This window comes from Rhinatrema bivittatum, chromosome 10 (genome assembly GCF_901001135.1).
Source record: "Rhinatrema bivittatum chromosome 10, aRhiBiv1.1, whole genome shotgun sequence".
Classification (NCBI taxonomy): domain Eukaryota; kingdom Metazoa; phylum Chordata; class Amphibia; order Gymnophiona; family Rhinatrematidae; genus Rhinatrema; species Rhinatrema bivittatum.
This window is the reverse complement of record NC_042624.1, coordinates 111,409,807-111,424,021: the sequence shown is the minus strand read 5'-3', so window position 1 is coordinate 111,424,021 and position 14,215 is coordinate 111,409,807. Positions and strand designations below refer to the sequence as shown.

The following is a 14,215-nucleotide window of genomic DNA, read 5'->3' as shown; positions in this document are numbered from 1 at the left end:
TACAAGGTACAGAAAATGGGTAACCTAAAAAAGCCTAAATACCTTCCATTATATCCTCTTTCAGTTCCTCTCTAAAAACCTCATCTTTAGGGTCCTCTTACTTTCGGTAAAAACACAAAACAAAATATTTTCACAAATATAGATTACTACTGCTCATCAATCATACATAAAAAATGATTAGCTATTAAACCCTCTGGCACCTATATTAAGCTGACTTGAGTACACTCTTGAACCATTGTCTGATCTGGTTTCCCTTAATTATATTATGCAGAAAGTATGCTCTTTTATATTGACTTGCAGCTGTTTCAATTACTGTACGCATCTGAACTTTTCAACTTTTATACCCATTAGTCACTGTACAACACTGATTTCACTATCCTCTTTACCTAACACAGATTCATTCCATAAGATTATTTCTTTATTCTTTGAGATGCACCAGTTACATTTACAAAATTGAAGAAAGATTTAGTTCAGAAACAGAAAAATATCAAGTAACTATTTCTTTGCTTTGCTGGAACTGAGACAAGTTAATGGGAATACTCACAGGAGACTCGATGTTCACCGGCTCTGGCTCGGCCTGATTTTGACTTTCGGCATTCTCATTAAGGTTCGCAGTTTCACTGCTGCTGTTGCTGAGGCTAGAATAATCTGCAGCACCGTTAACCAGTGTGCTCTGCTGGTGACTATTCCAGTCATACTGATGACCATTATGGTTTTCCACTACTTTAAGATCAAACAATTTGGCTTGCACCTATAGACATAAAGGACATACATACAACGATTAGTAGTTTGGTTCAGGAAGGGACTACACTAAATTTCACTTCAGCAGTACCTGACAGACAAGTAATATGCTGGCTTAACAGACAAAATTTTTATTCTCATAGCACTAATAAGCACAGAGGCAACCAGTAACACACATAAGTACATGACGGCAAATAAAGAGCAAAATGGCCCATCCAGTCTGCCCAGCTGAGAACAGTTTACTTTGGATAGATGCGAGTACAAATTCCCATACACAATCCAATACCAATTCCCCTTCCCCCATGTCTTCTATTAGTGCTGAAGCCACTTTCCTACCACTGCCCTCTATACCACATGCAAGCCTGCTCAAACTACTGCCACAGTGATAGCTGACAGGCAATTCCCAGCCTTGCCATCTCAGCTTTCATTCTTACTCAGCATTTCTAGTATTCAGTGTACCTGAAATTTAAAAATGCTGCAGGCTGCCTTGAGCGTTATGTGGCGAGGCAGGCTAAAATCCACAAATTATTCTTCTAGGTCTTATTACCAAGCTTTTTAATGATCCCCACCAGCAACCCATTTTAGTCTACAAATAAATAAAAATACAATTCCAGCCTCTCCATGCTCACTGAAGTTTGGGATTAATCCATGCTCCCTCCATTCTTCAAAGCCCGATGCTGTTGTAGCCCTGCTGTTTTGGAACAAGGTTACTTAATCAACAGTAACCAGAACTAGGCGATACCACACTCCTCAAATAAGAAAGCACATGCTAGCACAAAATGACATTTGTGGCAAATGGCTGGCACAAGAATGACACAAACATGAAATTCGCAACTTGCATACAAGAGCTTGAAAGGCGCTGCAATTTGTGGCTCCTTATCAAGAAATGATGCTGTGATGGCTGGGCCCCCATTCGAGAAAAATACTGACAGCCATGAAATGAAAAACAGAATATGATGGCAGATGAGGACTGTAAGGGCTCAGTCTGCCTTTCTGTTACAACAACAAACCATAGCTAGTCTCTGGTGCCCCAGTTTCATACCCCATCATAAATGGCAGTGGGCAGGTTCCAGCTGGACTGTAAAGTCAGCAGTGGAGGAAGGCAAGACAGCTAAACCAATAAATGTAGCAGCATTTTCTCCAGAATGTGGGGCTTGGCATAGCGCAAAAGCAGATCTTAGTCTTCCCCTGTGGCACTTCAACACCAGGTCTAGCTTATCAGAGCTTAGCAATAAAAAGGAAATGTGTAAGTTTGTATTGTGATTATCTATTGCATGTCTTCTCAATAAAAATGATTTTGACAAAAAAAAAAAAAAAAAAAAAGTAAATGTCTGCCCTAGATGTCACTTGTCCTGTAACAAGTCTTTAAGGGCAGGGCAAGGCAAGGCAAATGTTTTTGCAACTAGAGATGGTAAATCTATCATGTCTGCACCTTCCTCATTAATTAGCAAAGACAGGCTGCTATAGACAATAGGTAACAACTTAAGAACATAAGATTTGCCATAGTGGGTTAGACCAAAGGTTCACAAAGTCTACTATTCTGTTTCCAACAGGGGTCATTCCAGGTCACAAGTACTTGGCAGGATCCCAAATGATTACTAGATTCCATGCATCTTATCCCAGGGATAAACACACTAGAAGTTCTAAAGTCCACCTTAATGATGATTTATAGACTTATAGACTTTTTCCAGGAACTTGTCCAAACCTTTGTTAAATTCAGGTACACTAACAGCTTTTACCACATCTAATTACGCATGGAGTAAAAAAATATTTTCTACTATTTGCCTTAAATGTATTACTTAGTAACTTCATTGTATATCCCCTAGTCTTTGTACTTTTTAAAACGGTAAACAACCGATTTGCGTTTACCACTTACACTCCACTCATTTTATAGACCTGTATCATATCTCCCCCTTGACAATCTCATCTCCAAGCCTTCCCTCATCCCCTTTATCACCCTTTTCTGTACCTTTTCTAAATCTACTCTTTCTTGAGATTCAGTGTCCAGAATTGTACCCAAAACTCAAGGTGTGGTTGCACCATGAAGCAATACAGAGGCATTATGATATTCTCTTTTATTCTCCATTCCTTTCCTAATAATTCCTAGATTTCTATTTGTTTTCTTGCTGCTGCTGCTGCTGCACACTGAGCACAAGATTTCAACATATTATCAACAATGACACCTAGATACTCTTCCTGAGTGGTGACTCCTAACGTGGAACCTTGCATCATGTAGATATAATTTGGATTGCTCTTCCTTATGTACATTGCTTTGCACTTGCCCACATTAACTATCACCTGCCATTTGGATGCCCAGTCTTGCAAGGTCCTCTTGCAATTTCTCACAATCTTCTTGTAATTTACCAACTTTGAATAATTTTGTATCATTAGCAAATTTGATCACTTCACTCATTCCCATCTATTAGTATGTTAAAAAGCAATGGGCCACTATTCACCTTTCTCCATTGAGAAAATTGACCATTTAGCCCTAAACTGTGATTTCTATTTTTTCCACCAAAAAAACAAGGAAATCCACATAACAATCACTAGTCATGAAAGTATTATAATACTTTTGCATCAGCAAACCTGTCGGCATGTCCTCTTAAACAACGGGACCACCCGGACTACTACATCATTTGGAAAACATTGTCTCTCATTTTTTAAATATTTTATATATGCATTTAAAACTTCACGTGAGTAACTTGATAAACTTCAGTCATTGGTGGTGATTATAATAAGTGGAAATATCTTGGGCTCTTTGTTAGAATTATTTCTATTTTGTAACCAGTTCTCAATCTACAATAGAACATTACCTCCTATTCCATGACTTTTTAATTTCCTCAAGACTGTCTCCTGAGATACTTCGTCAAATGCTTTCAGAAAATTCAGATACACTATATCAACTGGCTCACTTTAATCCACATCGTCACAAAATATAACAGATATTTCAGTTCGGTGTTCACTAAAGAAGACCCTTGAGGACGAGTTTTGATGGTAGACAAGATTATAGATGGGGATGGGGTAGATGAAGCTCCATTTACAGAACAGAATGTATGGGAAGAGATAGGAAAACTGAGTGGATAAGGTCATGGGGCCGGATGAAGTACATTCCAGGATAATGAGGGAGCTCAGAGATGTGCTGGCGGGTCGCTAAAAGATCTTTTCAATAAATCCCTGGAAAAGGGAGTAGTGCTGCAAGATTGGAGAAAAGCTGTGGTGGTTCTGCTTCACAAGAGTGGGAGCAGAGAGGAGACTGGCCAGTTAGCCTCACATTGGTGGTGGGGAAATTAATGGAGACACTGCTGAAGGAAAGGATAATGAACTATCTACAATCTGGGGTGCTACTGGAATCAAGGCAGCATGAATTCACCAGAGGAAGGTCCTGTCAGACAAATCTGATTGATTTTTTTAATTTAGTGACTACAGAATTGGATCGACGAAGCGCGCTCAATGTGATCTACCTGGATTTCAACAAAGCTTTTGATATGGTCCCACATAGGAGGCTTGTGAATAAAATAAGAAGCTTGGAAGTGAGTGCCAAGGTGGTGGCATGGATTAGAAACTGGTTGACAGATAGGAGACAGCATTTAATGGTAAAATGGAACCTACTCTGGAGAGAGAGCCATGTTAAGTGGAGTGCCACAGGGATCAGTGTTGGGACTGGCTCGTTCAATATCTTTGTGAGTAACATTGCAGAAGGGATAGTAGGTAAAGTATGTGGATTTGCGGATGATACTAAGATCTGCAACAGAGTAGACACGCCTGAAGGAGTAGAGAGAATGAAAAGTGATGTAAGAGAGCTTGAAGAGTGGTTGAAGATTTGGGAGTTAGGATTCAATGCCAAGAAATGCAGAGTTCTGCATTTGGGGTGCAGTAATCCAAAAGAATTGTATGTGACAGGGGGGTTGAAAGATTGATGTGCATGGACCAAGAGAGGGATCTTGGCGTGATAGTGTCTAGCGATCTGAAGATGGCAAAGCAATGTGACAAGGCGATAGCTAAAGCCAAAAGAATGCTGGGCTGCATTGAGAGGAATAACCTGTAAGAAAAGGTAGGTGATAATGCCCTTGTACAGGTCATTGGTGAGGCCTCATCTGGAGTACTGTGTTCAGTTCTGGAGCCAGTATCCCAAAAAGGATAGACAAGATGGAGGCAATCCAGAGAAGGGTGACGAAAAAGGTGTGGGGTCTGTATTAGAAGAACTATGAGGAGAGGCTGAAGGATCTGAATATGTATATCCTGGAAGAGAGGAGGTGCAGGAGAGATATGATACAGATCTTCAGATACCTGAAAGGTTTCAATGATGTATGGACTGCAAACCTTTTCCATCTGAAAGAAAACAATAGAACTAGGGGTCACGAAATATCAATGGCAGGAAATGTTTCTTCATGGAAAGGGTGGAGGAGGCCTGGAATGGCCTTCTGGAGGAGGTGGTGAAGAAGAAAACAGTCAGAGAATTCAAAGGGGCATGGGATAAATACTGTGGATCTCTAAAAGCTAGAGGAAATGAGAAGTGAGCAGGGGGGTAAGTTTGCTGGTATGGCGGTTATTCCCCTTAGCAGAAGGCATGGAGATTACTACTCTTAACCAATATGCTTTGATGCTTATAAAGCAACTGCAACATTTCTCCCTGTTTAGACAGCAGAGGGGAAAAGAGGAATTGGAGTCAAATGACAACTGAGGGCCCCGACTTCCATGGTCTGGATATTGATAGGCAAACATAAGGGAAAAAGCACAGGAATGGGGGTAACTTGCTGGTGCAGCGGTTACTATCCTTAACCAATAAGCCTTGATACAACTCCAACTTTGCTCTTTTCTTCAATGTCAGGGGAAAAAGGGAATTGGATTTAGACAGCAACCAACGATGGCCCTGACTTTTACAGTCTGGGGAACTAAGCATGGGGGAAACCTGCACAGAGCAGCAGTTACTCCTCTTAACAGAAGGCATGGGATTGCTACCCTTAAACAATAAGCCTTGATGCTTTTGATGCAACTAAAACATCGCTCTCTGCTTTGATGGGGGAGGTGGGCTGGAGGGGAAAGGAAAGAGGAATTTGGATTCAGAGACAACCCACACGAGCCATGACTTTCTTACAGTTTGGGGTACTGATGCGCAGAAATTAAGGGAAAAACACAGGACTGTTTTTACAGTCAAGTCCATAAGCAAAGCATATCAAACAAAACTGACTGATAAATGGGGGTAACCAGCATGGTGTAGCAGATACTACTATGGGAAGCTTGATGGGCAGACTGGATGGACCACTAGTCCTTTTCTGCCATCATTTCTATGGATTATAGTTTAAATCTGTATATACTGCCAATGGTATATGCTGTAATCTGCAGAGAGAAGTAATCTCTTTTCCCCTATGGCAGTGGTTCTCAGCCAGTGTGTCACCAAGCACACGCAGGTGTGTCGCCACACTTCCCGGTCCCCCGCTGACCCAGCTACTCCCCCCTACCCGAGCAAAATAGGTCCTCCGCCCGGGCTTAAAATGCTGATAGCCCGGGCGGAACGCAGTAGGATAGCTGGAGTCAGCGGCAACGGCATGCTCTCTTCTTCTCATCCCCCCTCGCGGCCCAAAAGAGGAAGTGGTGAGCAGCGGGTGCGTGCGCGGGAAGAAGAGACCATGCTAGTGCAAGCAGCGTCGGCCCGAAGAAGAGAAGAGAGGCGCAGACTGAGGAATGAGCAGCATGGCTCGGAGAAATACAAAGAACAACGTCAACCCCCGCGGCCGATGGGACTCCTCCTCCGCGAGGGCTGAAAGTGAAGGAGGTTGCTGCTGCCTTTAGGATTGGAAGTGGAGGAGGCTGCTGCTGTCGCTAGTTCGGGGGGGGGAGTGAATGAGCAAGTAAGTAAGTGTGTGTCTGTGTGTGTCTGTGTATGACAGCATGTATGTCAATGATTGAGGCCTGTATATGAGAGAGAGTGTGTGTGTGATTGAGAGCCTGTGTGTGAGAGACAGCATGAATGGAAGGGGATGAAATCCAGCCTCTTTACTGTCATCCATAATCTTAGATATTGACTCTTAAAATAATCCACTATCTTTCTCAGATATTTATAAAGATTTACAATAAACTCAAAATACATTACATAAATGCACAGATTCTATTTATTTAAAACACTTATATGCCACGCTATCCTATGTCCTAGGCAGCTTACAAAGTAAAAACAATCAGAAAAGTAACAAATGTTAGAGTGTTTTATATAAACAAGACAAAAAACAAAAGACATCAGAATCTCATCTTTGTTTTTGCTTTCCTGACAACTAAAATTTTGTTTATGGTACCTCTCTACTCTTAACCATCCACTTTATTTCCCTTGTCCTAAAAATCCTGCTTGGTTTTTTTTCTTCAAGCTTTCTTCATCTCACCATTTTATATTGGAGGAAAGGGAAGGGGGGGGGGGGGGAAAGAGGGGCAGCTTTCTTCTGCTTCTTTGGAATTCCAGTTCAACTGGAAGTAGGCCTGAGATCGGACGCCATGAGCCTTCATTCACATTCAGCTAGAGATCTTCCCCTATTTTATATCCTCTCTCAACTCACAGCCCAATTATTGCAGCAACAATCTTTGAGCAGAGACCATGCACCAGGGCTCGGTCTGAAATCCTGCTATCATGGACTCTAAGTCTGTCCACTAGGTGTCACTGTTGCACGATGACTAGGACTCCCTCCCTACACAGCTGTCGACGCTGTGCCTGCAGCATTCTCCAGGCCTGCCTAGCTCGGGCAGCAGAGGACTAGATCCAGAATTCAAATCTAGGTTTGTCACAGAAGCCCTGGGCTGGTCCCTTCACCTCTCTAAGACTGCTGAACTATAACATTTGAATCTTCTATTCTCCTCAGGTTTTTTATTTTATTTTCTCCTATCGCAAGCTTAATACTTTTAAAGTCTGTACTGAAAGAATAAACCCACAAAAACATTTAGATCTTAGGGAAAGTCCAATTTTCAGTCCCCTCTTCAATTGGTGGAGTCCCACAACAGGTTTTTCTCTGTAGCTGGTCCCATTATGTGGCTTGATCTCCCTCTTGAGATTTATTCTGAACCTAACTACCTAAGTTTTTGGAAGGTTAAACCCCACACCACTTTATTTATTTATTTTTTTTTATTTTTTTTTTTAACATAGGCCTTTTGAGATACCCTGCTAATCATGTGTTTTGGATTTATTTCTGTAGTTCATAAAGCCATTAGGAAATTGCCATATCTTTTCATTGTCATTTTTCATCTTTATTGCAATGTCTGGGACATTTGTTAATTGTATTTCTAAGATGTATATTTTTATATTGCTTGTAATCTGCCAAGAGCAAGTAGTTAGGATAGGTGGGTTATAAATCTAACAAACAGATAAATGCCTCTGATATGCTGCTGAGGAAATAACCTGCCTCCTCCACATAGCCTTGGCAGCATCCCATAAAATACTTGGAGTTACATCATCTGTTTCATTCCAGATGAAACACTCATTAACTGCATCCTCTAGTTCTCGATTTCCTAATTTTTCAATAATCTCACCCCCCAAGTACATTTTCTTCACAAATCAACAAATGGCTAGAATAAAAAAAGAAAAAGATAGTGATGTGATCAGAGCATGAGATCTGATCTACTGTAGCTTCCTTTAACAGGTATATAATGCCCTTCCCCACAAAGAATCATATCTACACATGAACAGAAATGATGTGGAATTGAATGAAAAGTATGGTCCTCCTCGATTTATTTACTTCCGCAACCATTTATCCCCTCTCACATAACACACCATCGTTAGAATTCACCCTTAGAGCACTCATCAAATAACCACCCAGTAGTCTAATTGGAAGCTTTGATTTATTGTTCTTTCAACTCATACCAGCAAAGACGCGCTCATGGGCCATTTAGAGATGTCAGATAATTTAAGGTGCTGTACCTCACAGTGCTCTAACCTCTCCCCAACTCAAAAATTATGGATCTCTCTATATATAAAGTGGGATTACAGGCATCTTCTCCTGGGCCACATCCCCCTTAAGAGTGACACAGTTAAATTAGACGGTGAAACAGATTAAGATGAAAATGGGAAAAAAGCAGCAATGTCAACAAAGAAATTAATATATATTAAACGGCGCTGTCTTACTGAGTTTATTTCTTGCTGCGAATCCAACAGATGCTGCTCAAGAGGTGCCAGCTGCATCTTTCCTTCTTTTACATACTCTTCCAGTTCTGCGGTTTCCTGCTGCAGTCGGCTTAGCTCCTCTTTGGCTTTCGTCAGTTCTACTTCATACGTGGAGATCTTCAACTCCTGACTTGTTACTTCAGCCTTGAGTGAAGAGATCTAAAAGGATGAAGGAAAGCATTTCATTTAAATGGAACATTTAGGGCCGGTGCTTCTATTAGGCAAACTAGGCGGTCGCCTAGACTAGAGCACCAAGATTTTGGGGGTGGCAAAGTCCTGCCAGCATGAGGTCTAGAGTGCTACTGTACCAGAGCCAATGCCACCAAAGAAGGCAGCACTGTGCTGGATCACTGAGTCCAGTAGTTAAGTTGGGGGAAGGTGGTGAATGACTGAAAGTTTGTCTAGGGCGCCAAATATCCTTGTACTGGTCCTGTGAACATTCCATACCAGCTTAACATACACCTCGGAATACAGGATAATATTAATTAAAAAGGGTCTTATTCTAATTGTATTATCTATCGCTAGCTGGGCCAGGCCAAACCACTTCTACCCCTGAGAATTTAAAACCAGAGATCAAAGAGGAACTGTGAATCAATTCCACCAGTGGCTCAAAGGCCAAATCAAGCAGAAGTGGAGATAAGGGACAGCCCTGCCTAGTCCCACAGCCATTACTTAAAAAAGAAGGAACAAAATTTGTGTTCTGGGAAAAGCATACAAAGTTCACATACACTTCTGAAAAACACCAGGAAAACCAAAGTTATGCAACAGTGCAAATAGAAAAAGCCATCTGACCCTGCCAAAGGCCTTTTCCGCATCAAGGAACAAGACCAGACCTGGAACAGAACCACTGTTTATTAGATGAATACGATTAAATAACCTCCTAGTATTCTGGGTGGAATTGTGGCCCTTGACAAAGCCAGTCTGATCCCAGTGAAGTAGAGTAGACAAAATAGTTTCCAATTTGAATTGTAGCACCTTAGAAAGGACCTTGATATCAGCATTAATTAGAGAGAGGGGTCTATACAACCCACAATATTTGCCCTTCTTGTGAATTAGCAAAATTACTGCATTAGATAGGCTCCCAGTAGAGTCTGCTGAATCATGCAAATAATTAAAAATATCACAGAAAAAGGGACCAAAGTATGTCAGCTGCTTCTTCTACAGGTCTACTGGGTAACCACTGAGCCCTGGACTCTTGCCATTAGGCAGAACTTTTAAGGAAGCCTGGATTTCCAATAAAAAGATGGCAGAAAACTTTGTCGCCTGTGACTCTGAAATCTGGCGCAAAACTACCTCATTCAGAAAATCCTCAGACTGTTGGGTAGAGCCCTCACAAGGATCTGAATATAAAGCAGCATAATAACTCCTGAAGATCTGATTAATCTCATCACATTCAGAAACCACAGATCCACATTACCTTCTTAATGCACATGATAGCCTCCCTTGCTTTTTCTTTTTAAGAGCTCTTTACAGAGCTTCAGCTTTGTTGCAGTGTTCATAAATTACACCTTAGAAAATCGAAATGCTTGCTCGACCTTTACAATTTGCAGGCTCAAACTAATCTCTAGCCAATAGCAAGGCTCTATTGTGTTTTCTCCAGCAGTCAAGCTTACACCTCTGTTCCAATGAAACAATCTTATTGAGCAAGTCAATATGCTCTTTAGTCCTAAGTAAGTGGCTTGCCTATGCTATGATCTTGACCATAAAACAACTTTCAAGGTTTCCCATCTCAGAATGGGATTATAAAATACAGGATTGTGTAGATTAACGTCCTGGATTATGTCACGAAGGACTTGCTCAAACTTTGGATCCCCCAGGAAAAAAAATATTAAATCTCTTGGAGGCAAGAGGGCCACCGAGTAGGAAGCTGCATCAGGGGTCTCGCCGTGAGGTTTTTTTCCTTCTATAAATTTCTTTAATATGCCGCATACTAAGAGGAAGGGGAAATTTAGGGGAGTGAGTGTCAGCTCTATCAACACCTGGCAATCTTGCATTGAAGCCTTCTTTGCAGGAGCACCAACATTCTCACTGGAAAGCTCGGTCGCTGGGGGGACGACGGTGGAGCATACGCTGTCCCCTCTGACCTTTGATACTACCTTGAGTCCGGCGAACCGAACAGGCCTGCCCACCCAGGACAAGTTGATGTGTTCTCCCTAACTTCGGAGGCTGCTACAGGGAGAAATAAGATCAGAGAGCCAGAGTGAGAGCCCGAAAGAAAGCCTGGGGCCTCGAGGAGAGGGTGGAATGAGACCCGGAGAAGGCACGGAGGGATCAGAACCAGATTTCTTGTTGGAGGAATATCGTGCTGCAACGATTTCAATGCAAGGTACTAGGGTGAGCATGAGCACAAGTGTGGAATCAGGGGGAGCTCAACCTAATTCTCTGATTTCAGGCTTTAATACACTGCGACCTGAACAAATAACTTTAGAGGGAATTTGGACAGCCTTGAAGTCAATTGAATCTTCAATTGTATCTTTGTCACAAACAACGCTAGAAACTAAAAATCAAACTGTGTTAAATACTAACTTGATTTCTACATTTAATAAGAAAGTGGAAAATTTGGAAAGCAGGATTACCACTATAGACACTGTTTAACAAAAACTTGTTCAATCTGAGTTCGTTGTTAACAAAAGGTTAGAAAACAGTGAATGCGCTTAGAGCACATAATCTTAGAGAGTGTTAAATTTTCCGGTAATAAGTATGATTTTCCCCTCTTGAGTTCTTTAAATCATATGTACAACAAATACTGAGAATGCCTGAGTCAGCTAAGAGGTAATTATTAAAGCTTATTATTTACATCAGGCTGACCAAGCAGAAGAAGAAGGAGCCGCGAGACAGATACCAACAATGGACATCTCACAGATATTGAAAATGTCACAAGATATGGAGATTAATCAAAGAAGACCACTGTTAGTCTCTTTTGCCGTTTTGCCAGATTGCAATAATATATCGAAATTCTTTTTCAGGAATAGATAATCTTTGTTTTATGGCCACCAGATTTGGATTTATCCAGACCTGATTAAGGCTACTCAATTACGGCGAAAAGATTTCCTAATAATGCGATCTGAAATACTTCAATTAGATGCCCGATTTATTCTTAGATATCCGTGTAGATGCTGTATAAGATACTTAAATGTCAATTATGTGTTCCTTGAGCCTGAATAACTCAGAGCATTATTGGATGTGCGCATCCGAAAAGTATAAGTTATACGTTGTGTAACTACTCGACGTAACCTGCTTTCTTTTCGATTCGAATTTCTTATATGACGCTCTTATTCCTGCCGCTCTATAATTCTTATATTTTAGATGCTGATAATTTCTAATGCATAAGGTTTATATTTCCTTTTTCCTTATTTGATATATTTCTTTGCAATGCGTCGAGTTTTCTGTACAAGATTGTATACTTGGGAAAAATTTAATAATTTGAAAATAAAGAATTAAAAAAAAAATATATTAAATCTCCAAGATCGCAGACCCATCTGAGAGATACCAAAATCTAACTCAATATATACTTGATGGTGGTCTGATAATGTCCTACAATGAATACCATACGATGAAATTCAAGACACTATAATATTAGTAACCATAAAAAAAAAAAAAAAAATCAATCCAGCTATAAGAATTGTGTCTGGGGGGACGGGACTTGTAATCCCTACTAGAGGGTACACTGAGCCACTAAATATCAAGTAAGTGAAATTAATCCAACATAAACCTTAAAACTGGCAGGCAAGGCCAGATCAGCAAAACTAGAGCAATATCTATTCAGGGCAGCTTGCAAAACAAAATTCCAATCCCTACCCATAAGTAAGGCCCCAGTATTCAATTTAGCCAAACACAAGCTCAAATCCTGGAAAAGGCCTACCACCCTGCACTAGGCCCATAAACATTGACCAAGGTAAATTTATGAGGAAAAACAGAGCAATCCAAAATAATATAGCGGCCTTAGGTATCTAAAAAAGGATTAACAACTAAGGATAAAGCTTTATGGATAAGAACACAGACACTCCCCCACCACCCACTCCCTCTGAGGTTTCAAGTATTCTGATGCAATCAAATGGATCTCCTGAAGCAAAGCTATGTACATTACTGCTCAAGAAAATGAAAAACCCACCTGCGCTTAACTGGCGATCAGAGTCCACACACGTTTAAAGAAACACATAGTCCACACTACTCTCAAAATTTTCAATTTTCAACTCAAACATACCCCTAGCAACCACAAAAACACACAGCCCCCAAAACCACCACCCATCCAAACAAGCTCAGGCAAAAAAGCCAGACTCATATCACGGGAAAACCCAGCTCTCAGGGAATATCCATAGCAGGTAAAGAACATTCTGGAATCAATAGGGATCTCCACCAATATTACCCAAGAAGCCTCCCCTCCCTCCAACCACCCTGACACAGAAAACTCCAAATAAAATCTAACCCCTCCCCCCCAAAAAAAAACACAATGAAAAACATCAGCAACCAAGGGCATGTACTCAAACAAAAATAGGTAAAGGAGGACCCAAATCCATGGAGCAAATACATCACAAAAGATTAAACACATTCCCGCCCTCTCACTGTGAAAAATTACAGATAGCTACGAATCCCAAACCGCAAAGTCCAGAGGGTTTGCAAATAGTAAACAAGACGTAATAGAAAAAAAATAGTAAAATTGAAAACCAAAAGGGGGGAAAAAAAAAAAAGTCAAGCTCTGACGCTCCTGCTATGAAAAAAATGGCAGAGAACCAAGACAGGGGCTTCATTTCCTGTCCTTCAGCGTAGTTAGAAATTGCTCCCCCAATTTTACAATATCACACACAGTAACCATCCTATTAAGGGAAATGCGCAGCTTAGCAAGGTGAACCATAGCATTAGAGACCGTGTTCTTCTGAAGCTCCTTTTTAATTTCCAGAAAACACTGCTTCCAATGCTCTAAGTCCATAGAAACGTCTTGGAAAAAAATACATCTGTTTTCCCTGAAATGTAAGTTCCAGCAGCAGATGCCGTTTCCATGATTTTATTATTTATCTGTAAAGTTATGGAGGCGCAGTTTTATAGCCCATGGCCTACCTCCCTCAGCAGGTGGCACAGTGTCAATCTTAACTACATCATCTTTGACCTACATTATAAGTGAGAAAAGCCACAGGCTTTCTACCCTCACACTTCTTGGGAAGACCAATCATCCAGAGATTATTTCTCTGCGTCTTATTCTTGATGATATCCAATTTCTCCATTAAGAATTCCTGTCCTCTCTCCAACTTATCAATTTTACAAGTAGCAGCTGTGAGAGAGTCTCCCAGGTCCCGGATCCAGCTCATCTATGTGCATGGAATTATTCTGCCCCACCGAAAC

The 14,215-nt window shown here is 41.0% G+C and overlaps 1 protein-coding gene across 3 annotated transcripts in view; it reads right to left on the bottom strand.

Annotated features, from left to right (window-relative positions):
* EPS15 (epidermal growth factor receptor pathway substrate 15) overlaps positions 1-14,215 on the bottom strand; it is a 211,933-nt gene that overhangs the window by 76,318 nt on the left and 121,400 nt on the right. For all 3 annotated transcript variants that reach the window (XM_029617440.1, XM_029617441.1, XM_029617442.1), the window contains exons 15-16: positions 8,840-9,037; positions 545-751 (exon numbers count right to left, since the gene is read on the bottom strand). In XM_029617440.1, the coding sequence (XP_029473300.1) occupies positions 545-751; positions 8,840-9,037 (405 nt within the window). The remainder of the gene's footprint in view (positions 1-544; positions 752-8,839; positions 9,038-14,215) is intronic.